At 51.0% G+C, this 9,490-nt stretch overlaps 1 protein-coding gene across 1 annotated transcript; it reads right to left on the bottom strand.

Annotated features, from left to right (window-relative positions):
- Positions 1–105: 105 nt before the first annotated feature.
- ARHGDIB (Rho GDP dissociation inhibitor beta) lies at positions 106–9,016 on the bottom strand. The gene is made up of 6 exons (XM_030262723.4): positions 8,667–9,016; positions 5,016–5,204; positions 4,367–4,450; positions 3,443–3,519; positions 1,709–1,772; positions 106–772 (listed from the first exon to the last, which is right to left on the bottom strand). Exons 2-6 carry the CDS (start codon positions 5,191–5,193, stop codon positions 573–575), a joined length of 603 nt encoding a protein of 200 aa, XP_030118583.1. The 5' UTR covers positions 5,194–5,204; positions 8,667–9,016; the 3' UTR covers positions 106–572.
- Positions 9,017–9,490: the final 474 nt, after the last annotated feature.

The raw sequence follows: 9,490 nt of genomic DNA, 5'->3' as shown, positions 1-9,490 counted from the left end.
ATTTCCCTGCTGAAATATGCTCTTAAGCCTTCCTATACTGCATTCTTCACACACACATCACTGAGAAACATGCTCTAGAAAAGAATGTGACACTCATGCAGAAAAGAAGAAAGAAACTGGTTTTATTCTCAGACACTGAAGTCTTGTTACGGCATCTAGCTGCATTCCCCCTGACTGGCTTTGCCTGCACAAGGATGGATTTTAACAGGGTAGGGCACCAGATACAGACCAGGAGACCATTGTAAGTAACCCTTTACAATGAGTCAGAGCACATGGCAAGTGTAATTCAAGATAGGGATTTTCCAAGGACCAGTCCACCCCTGCCAGGTGATCTTGTTTCCTCAAAAAGGCACTTCCAGGACTGGAGTTGGTATGGAAGAGTTGGGGACAACAGGAGGAAGTACTGGGGGAGAGGGAGAGAGATGCTTCCCAATTTAACCCATTAAGGTGTCATGATGGGGTGGTGGTGAGAACTGTTGGGTTGTTTTCAGTGTATCAGAAGAAGCAGCAAAGGCCTGGAGACTGGTGCAGGAGGCAAGGGGATGGGAAGGGGGAAGGCAAACTGGGTGAACTCATTCTGTCCATTCCTTCTTGATGGACAGGTTCCACTCCCAGGTGAGATGGTCATGCTTGTCATCATCCGTGAAGAAGGATTTGTTGTGATAGGTGCCTCGAGCCAGCATACCCTTAGGAGCCTCTTCAATAGGCGTCAGGAACTCGTACTCCTCTGGCCGTGGCCCATAGCTGCCAACCATGAACGTGGCTTTGTCCACTAGGAGAAAATAATCCACAGGGAATAAGCCCCTCAGATGGGGAGTGATAAGGAAGAGGGGAAGCCATGAGCAAAAGAGCAGAAAGGAGATGGGGGGAAAAGGAGCAACCCATGTCAGCAAAGGAGAGCAAAATCAGTGGATTAGTGAAGCGTAAGGACAGCTGGAAGGATAACACAGATGGGCAGGCAACTCAGTTTGTACACTCTCACATGCATGTACTTGTCCTGGTTTGAGACAAATTTGAGAGAAAATGGAACATTCTGGCTACTAGAAGGGCATGAGTACACCCAGTATATGGCTCAAGATCTACTTTGATTTCCCACTACTTCTCCATACTGGTGAGAAGACACCAGTTATGTGTGCTGAACAGGATGCTGAAGCCTCAGAGGTGGTTGCACAAAAATGCATGTGGGGGGGTGTGTGTGCAAAATGGGGCTTTCTCTGCCTTGTCCAAGAGCAGCACTGAGGAGACCCCACAGGCAAATACAGGGCCCTGCACACAATGGAAGTTTCATAGAGCAGGTCTGAATTTCACCAAGTACTTCTGAAGAGCTTTCAGAGGGTGGGAAGCTCCACACAGGCTGAGCCACTGCACAGCAGGTGGAAGGGAAGAGAAGAGCTCTGTATGGAGAGGCAATCTGTGGCAAGCACTGTCCAGGCAGAGTCTCTGTGGACTTTGCTGCTGCAGACAGGGGTGTAGCATACAGATACCAGAGCTTGCTCATACTGAGCTCACAAAAAACAAGAAACCATGGTCCTGGGTGAAGCAGGCTTACACACTCTGATGAGAAGTCACCTCCTGAGTGTTAGCCCAGGTGGGACTTGGGACCAAGGGAACCTCTGTCCCAGTCCAGGCCTGCAGAAACACTTGTTCCAAAAGAGGGAACACACAGGTAGGAGCAGTGTTGTGCACGGCATGCAGGGCTCTTACTCACCCTTCACCCCTGTCCGGTAGGTGTGCTGCACATATTTCAGTCCTGACACAATGTCCCTGTTTACCTGCAGGAAGAAACCAGAAGTGTCAAGAGAAGAGTTTTGGTTCTGTATCTGTTGATTTTCCCCCTCCTTAGGGACATACCCATCTTGGCTCTCTACCCAAGGGAGCCTCAGCACAGGGCACATTGTACAAGTCCCTAAAACAACTTCTCCATAGGTACCTGGAGACCTTTAGCATCCTCTGTGCATCTCCTGCACTTCCCCATCCTTTGCCCAACTTTGAAGCTGACTGGAGCACATCAGTAAGGTTCTCAAGACATGCTGATGAGGACAAAGAAAAGTGAAGCAGGGAGTTCCTGTTTAATAATTTTCATACTGATAACAATACATGGGTAACTAGAGTCATCCCTTCAGCCCCAATGGGTAGGCAGCTTCCAGGTGCCCTCTAAGCTCCATGGAGAGCTGGCAAGTTTCTTCTCAAAAGACAGAGGGAGAGTTTTCATAATCTTTTCCCAAATCTCCCATGGATAACTTGGATGTATCCACTGCTGCTCCCATCCAGCACACACTGCCATCCCACAGTGTACACTACTCAATCTGAAAACAAGATGGACAGATCCTTTTACATACGATGGTAGAATTCACACAGTATAAGCCCTTACCAGCCATGGAACTGAGGGAAGGAATTAGAATTATTTGTCTGGCTTCAGGTATCTCTGGTCAACAAGGCACAAATACAGCTGGAAATATTTCATAGCACAAAAGAGAGCTGGAGGTGTCTCAGGGGAGAGCATTTGGGGACATTCATCTCTGAGATAGCAAGCCTCAGAGAAAAAGGGAAATCCGCCCTACAAAACCCACAGTATTAACACCTTCTCTCATCTGTCTCAGGAGAATTATCTTTCTTCCTTTTTTGCCTTCTCTTCCAAGCCCTGCTCTGAAGCAAGTACTTGCAGAGATGATTAGTTCAGTGCTGGATGCCACACTGCAGGATGGCCAAGTTTCATTTTCAGCCGTAAACAGAAGAAATGGCTGACACACTGATTAATGGGAGTGAGGGAGAAATGAGCCCGTTTAGGTGTATCACGACCTGAAGAATTCAGGTATCTTCAGCCAAATGCTACAATATTTCATTTTTTTTAATGTGTACATGAAGCCCAGTATTACTGGCTGAATCAGTACTTCATAAACAGCTCTTCTCTTCTCTTCTCTTCTCTTCTCTTCTCTTCTCTTCTCTTCTCTTCTCTTCTCTTCTCTTCTCTTCTCTTCTCTTCTCTTCTCTTCTCTTCTCTTCTCTTCTCTTCTCTTCTCTTCTCTTCTCTTCTCTTCTCTTCTCTTCTCTTCTCTTCTCTTCTCTTCTCTTCTCTTCTCTTCTCTTCTCTTCTCTTCTCTTCTCTCCTCCCTGTTCATTTCCACTTAGTGTGAAGTAAAGATTTTTCAGTGGCTAAAAAGAAAAGCCAAACTCAGCCAAAACTACCCATCTAGCTTTTAAACCACTTGTTGTTTATCAGTGTGAGCAAACAGAAACCAACTTCCTCCAAGGGGTGAACAAGCAGAAGTGATTTCCTGGAGATACTTCATCCCTTGTTGGGCAGAACAACATCTGAAGGTAGGGGAGCTTTGCAAGCATCCAGCTTTTGGGAAGGCATTCTGCCTGGCTCTAGTTATCTGATAGACTGCCACTGACTGGCCTTAGCAACTGATAAGAAGCAACTGGAAGAAAAACAACTCACTCTGAAGTGGATCTTAACTCTGTATTCCACCCCTTCCTTTAATACGAAGGTCTCTTTCTTGAGTGCTTCGAGGTCACCTGCAAGAAGAGAATCAAGCTGTCAGCTAGAGATGTCACAGCCAGGAGAGACCAGGCACAGAGGGGAAGATGGGGGTGGGGCTTCTGTCAGAGATGAGCATCCCTTCAAAGGATGACACCTGTAAAATTAGTACACAGGCATCTGTGTAAGATTGTGTTGTGTGACCAAATACACAGAAATTCCTGGGTGTTCGTATGTATCTGAGCCCACAGAGGATAATGCCTCAACAACCACAGGTCTGAGTACATATACACAAAGATGTTTATGCACAGACTTGTTGCTGAGCATTCGCAGGAGTGTGTGTAAGCTCCATCCATGCCCAAGCCCAGCTTGGGTGAGAGGAGCGTGTTCCACAGCTCCTGCCCATCCTGGAAGGCTGCCTGGGCCCCGTAGGGCTCTGCGTGGTTTTGGGCAAACAGGAAGCCTCTCTGCCTCTCCAGGCCCAGCTTCCTCTCTCTGCAGAAAAGCCCATATAAGGTTCTCTCCCCATGCCCCCAGGAGCCGGAACTGCAGTATTGCTCGATTCTGAAGTTTCAATACAGCCTGTTACCCAAATGCATGCTCATGAAGTGTCATTGAAAGGAAGCAAGCAGAGATGGTTAAGAGAAACCCAGGAGCTCCTAGAGCAGCCTAGATGAAGGAAAAACTCTCAGTATTTTCCTCTGTTATATCTCCTTCTTTTTTATTCATATGTGTATACCTTAAAATAAGAAACAAGGCTAAGATGACTTCAGAATTCCTCTAAAACCCACTGTAGCATCCCAAGGACAAACTCTCTTTTAACTTGGAGCATGCCAGGGCTTTTGTTTGTTCCCCTCTGTGACCAAGGGCAGAGCCTGTGCCTACCTGTAAGGTCCATAGTGATCGGTCCTGGAGCGGAGTCACATACCAGAGTGAGTCGGGTGACCACCACATTGGGAGCTGTTGGGTCTGCAGGTAGGAAAAGTCAGGGGGAAGCTGTCAGCTTGCAAAATCAAATGCAATCAGAGGAGAATGACACTGAGGAAACAGGGATGCCTTGCCACACAGAAACTGCATTTCATGAAACACCCAGTAATGCCAGGCTTCCTTAGCACAACAGGACCACATGTCTACCCAGTCCTTCCACATGGATCCCTCTGGCCTTTATCAGAATACCTAGAGGTGGTCTTTCCACCGCAGAAAATTTCCTTCTTAGAATCCTTCTGAGCAACAAGACCACCTTTCAGCATAGGCTGATCCCTTCATAACCCCCAAAACTCCTCTGAGACTGACACATCTCCCACCACAAGTCCTTTTGTGATGCCAGCACTCCCCAGTAATCTTCCTAACTCCTAACACACAGAGCATCATCTTCCATGCTTCCTTTATGTGCAGGTTTCCACCTGCCCATCCCCGGTCCTCCAGCACAAGCAGTGTATGTCCCTGGCCAAAGAAGGTCCCTCTTCTTTGAAGCAACAGCACACTGTTGCAGTACATCTCCCCAGTCCCTCCCTATCAGTGTGCCCCAGCCTACCTACTACCACAGGTCCATCTCCCAGCAGGGACTTCTTGTACTTAGCGAGGCTTTCATCATCCTTGTCCAACTCTTGCAGCTCCTGCAGTGTTTTCTGGGGAGGAGGTTTGTAATTGAGTTTCCCATCCAGCTCGTCATCATCATCCTCCACATGAGGTTCTTGCGTCTTCTCAGTCATGGTCGCTTGGTCTGGGTGACAGAGGAGGGGGCAGTCAGTGAGATTGCTGTGGATTGGGAGTATGGGGGCACTCGCTCTGAGCACAGTGTTGCTCAGTCCCCCCGATAGGCAGGCACGCACCCAGTGCCGAAGGCCGAAGGCAGCAGGAATTCCTACAGGCAAATGGCGACGGTGATCGGCTGCAATCCAGACACTGCTGTGCTGATATTCTGGCTCAAACACAATCCCCCTCTACCCCCGCTCCTCTCTCCCTGCAGGCACCACGCGCACACGCAGACCTACTCCATTCTTCCCTCCCAGGGAGGAGGTGCAGGAGCAGAGGCTGAAACCAGAGTGATTTACAGCCACTCTGCAGCACAGTTGTGGCCGGCACCCCTGCAATTACAAGCCATCGCACAAGGCTTCAGTGCTCGCCGGCTATCTCGCAAAAAGAGCCGCTGCCACACACTGGAGCACAGAGAAACACGAATAAGGCCAAGGACAGATGTTTCGTTCACCCTCTCGTAATGGGTTAAAAGCCACATTTCACAGAAAGATCGAATACCTGACAGCCACTTCCTTAGATTAGCAAGTCAACTGAAGCTCTCAAGGAAGCAGGCAACATAGCTCGTCTGCTGGCATCCCATGTGCTCCCACTAACAGCTCACTGCAGGCACCCACCAGGACTCCTTCCCACTGAGGAAGGAAGCGTGATGGTGACCCCAGAAGAGCCAGGCATAACCGTGCTGCTCCAGTGGTGCTCTTGGAGCGGAGAGGCAGGAGAGCCGAGCCGCAGCCCGCAGCGCTGGGTCACGCACCGCTGAATGGCACCAGGACAGCGAAACTGCTTGGGTGGCATCCCAAATGGGAGCCTGAGCAGGGAAATAGCAACCAATGGGCAGCCAGAGCATGGGATGGGGGAACAGGGGACAGGCAGGAGAGGTAAGCAATGATGTGCCAGGTGCCCCTTAGTCAGCTGCCTGCCTCGAGGAGCCAGCCATATGGTCCTAGCCACCTTCCCACTCTTCAGAGAAAGGCTGAATAACAGCACAGTGTCCTGGTACAGTGGCAGTTGTCACAAATGGCCAAGCCATTCCTTGTTCTTTGGCAGCAAGGGGATTTGGTCAAGCTACACAGATCATTCAGTTCATCTTCACTTATGCTTCTTTGAGACTGTCTCTACTAAAAAGTCCCCTTTTGCTTGCTTATTTGCAATTTTCCAAACAAACTATTTGTCTTTTTCTGCAGCTGTGGCCTTAACATTTGCCCCTGCTCCCAAAAGTTAAACTGGGAGCTAATCGGATAGGTTTTTTTTTTTCATTTACTAAAACAGAAAATAAACGCACACACACACAAAAAAAAAAAGAAGAATAAAAGAAAAAACAACTGTTTAAGGTGAATCATCAAGTGCCGTCATGCAACTCTGAGTAGTATGCAGACCTCTCAGAGCAATTCCAGTGCAGGGAAGACAAATAATCAAGGTGTGGTACATTGGCATGCTGCAAAGGGACAGAGTAGGACTGACCAGCACACAAACAAGAAGATTCAGTCAAGTATTCTAATCAAAAATAGCCATTGCAAGATGACTTTGTAATTTTGCAGTGAATGAGGAACTAGTGCAGAATGGGCAGATGGGAAATAAAAGGGAATCTCAACCCAAACAAACAAGAAAAAAACAGGTCCCAGCAGCTGAATAACCCTGGCTCAGTTCATGCCCAGCTCTAGGAGTCTGAAGTACCCAAATACCATAGGAAAGGCCCTTGAGCTTGTCCTCACAAGAAAGGAAACCAAAAGCTTCCTCCTGAAAGCAGCAATTACACATGCCCCGCCACTCTGTGGCAGAGTCCCCTTAGAAAGCCTCACAATCCCCTCAGTGCCGTTCCACAGGAGGAGGCTGTGATTAGCCATGACAGCCACTGCCAAGTCTTGCCTTCCACTTGGGCTCCAGCTGCAGGTCTGAGTACTGACCTGAGCTCTCTCACAATACCAGGCTGCATCTGCCACCAATGCAAGCACAGACCACAGCTGCCTGCCCACCCCCATCCTCCCATGTCCACCTCCTGCAGTTTAGCACAGGAGATAGAAAGAGGCATTTCTGCCTACATGCAGAGAAAAGGCAGAGTCAGGACTGGAACAGCTGGCTGCCCCTCATCCCTCAGACCTTCCCTTTGCACCACACATGCCACAGAGACTGTCCCTGCCAGCCTGTGGGGGTGGCTCACTTGAGGGGGAATGCTTTTAATGTTCTGAAAACCACCCAGAAAGGTGGACAGACAACCTGCCATACCAACAGCAAGATCCTGCAGGGAACAGGACCAGCCAGGCTGTCTGGGATGAACAACCTCTGGCTCACAGGCACCTCAGGATGGCACCGATCAGACCAAGTTCTGGCATTTTTCCTCAAGCCATGGACCTGATGCTGCCTTCCTGCCAAATTCCAAGGAAGGTGGTGACCAAAAGGAAAGCTCCCATCTCAGCAGCTCCTGCCCCTGCTTGCTGGTGCCCACTGCAAGCTGAGACACATTCCTGAGCTCAGGCACCACTGCTTCCCCAGAGACACCATGTTGCTGTTGGGGTTCCTGAGTTTCTGTGCCACTGCCCAGGCCAAGGGCTAATATTGAGTCCCCCATTCAGACCAAGAGCTTCACTAAAATGAGATAATTAACCCTACTTTGTTAAACTCAAGGAGAAATCTGTGTTCTTGGTGTCTTGCCCTGCCTCATTTTTCTTGCCTTTCTGCAGCTCTAGTCCACTGTCCTGCGTCACCTGCACCCCTGAGGCCTGGCAGCACCCGTGAAACAGCAGGGAGGGGGCAAGGGCAGGGTTAGGGATCCCTGTTGGAGAGAGATGCCTTGGCGAGAGGTGCGCGTCTCGCAGCTGGGTTCTGCCTGTGCCGTGAATAGACAGCTGCCCTCTCACCTGCAGCGGGAGGGGGCAGTGACAAGCTGGAGGGTAGGCACCTCCTCGCCCCCCCCCCCCCCCCATGCCTCCACGGGGCACAAAAAGGGCTGTCGGAGGGGCAGCATTTTACCTGCCCTCCGACTGCTCATCACTCCTCCAAACCAACCCCTGGCCGGGGGCTTATCTCCAGGAAGCGGGTTTAGCAGGGAGGAAGTAATTTTCCGCGATGGGGGAGAAACACACCGCACTCAGCAGCGCCCCCAGCCCTGGCCTCCCCATGCCAAGCCCCGGGGTGCGGGGACACAAGGGTGGCCCATTGCCCGGGTAGCACGCCGCAGAGATACACCCGCCGCCAGCCCGGCACCGCGGGGCCCTCTTCCCTTCCTTCCCCTGCCCTCCGCCCCAGCGCAGCGCGGAGCCGGACTTCCCCCGGGGTGCAGGCAGGGCTCTGCCTGTCTCCCCGGGCAGGAGCGGGCAGCGGCGGCGGCCCCGGAGCGGAGGCGCGGAGCTGCGCGGCGGCAGCGCGGAGCGAGCCGGGGCCGCGCCCGCTCCGCTCTCCTGCCCGGCTGCCCCCGCCCGGCCCCCGCACTCACCGGCGGAGCGGCGCTGCGGCCGGGGTCCTCCTCTGCTGTCAGCGCTCAGCCTCGGCTTTGGCAGTTGGAGCAGGAAGGAAGTTGGTGAAGAGAGGAAAAAAAAAAAAAAAATAACACTCACACGCAGCGAAAAAAAAAAAAAGAGCGGCGGCAGCAGCCCACCCGCAGAGGAAGCCCTGCGCGGCCCCGCATGCTGCGGCGCTCCGCCGCCTGCCCCGCTTTGTCTGCGCCCGCCCGGCGCCGCGCTGCGCTCTTTTTGCGCAGAGGGGAACGGGGCTTTGTCTGCGGAGCTGAGCCCGGCCAGGGACGCGGGAGTGCTCGCCGTGCGCGGCTTCGGGCTGCTGTGCCTGGGAGCGAGGGGACCATAGCTTTGTTTTTCTCCCCAAGCTTTTATTTTGTTTATTTTCCTGGTGCAATTACGGTCGATTTCAAAAACTGGCGCTGATTTATACCGATTAAAATATGCGGAGAATCAGGTTGTGTATTCCCGCGTACGTGGGAAGATAAGCAGTATTGCAAAAGGAGGTTCTTATGAACCTCATTTTTCCTGCTACCTGCTGCGCTTAATCAGCTTATTGTTCCCAACTCCCAGCCGTTCTCACACAAGCAGTTTCAAAGATCAGCTACCTCAGGAGGAAAAAGCTCTCATTTCTCAGGGTCGCTTATATGATCAAAACGATTTTACACCTCTTACTTTGTGAAATATCAGCAGATTTCCTCTTTCTTTGCCCCTCATGGAGTGCCCACTTAGTTCACCAGTCACATAAATCCTTCATGTAGATAGTCATCAGTGCACAACAAAGTAGATCATTGGTTTGCAAACA

This window comes from Taeniopygia guttata, chromosome 1A, assembly GCF_048771995.1.
Source record: "Taeniopygia guttata chromosome 1A, bTaeGut7.mat, whole genome shotgun sequence".
Lineage (NCBI taxonomy): Eukaryota > Metazoa > Chordata > Aves > Passeriformes > Estrildidae > Taeniopygia > Taeniopygia guttata.
This window is presented reverse-complemented; position numbering and strand designations above follow the sequence as displayed.

What these genes read in the sequence shown, in the direction of transcription:
- ARHGDIB (XM_030262723.4), bottom strand. Translation starts at nt 5,193, where the DNA reads ATGACTGAGAAGACGCAAGAACCTCATGTGGAGGATGATGATGACGAG. An exon ending in AGATGGACCTGTGGTAGTAG is followed by an intron (nt 4,451 to 5,015) that starts GTAGGCTGGGGC and finishes TCCTACCTGCAG; the next exon opens with ACCCAACAGCTCCCAATGTG. An exon ending in CTACCGGACAGGGGTGAAGG is followed by an intron (nt 773 to 1,708) that starts GTGAGTAAGAGC and finishes ATTTTCTCCTAG; the next exon opens with TGGACAAAGCCACGTTCATG.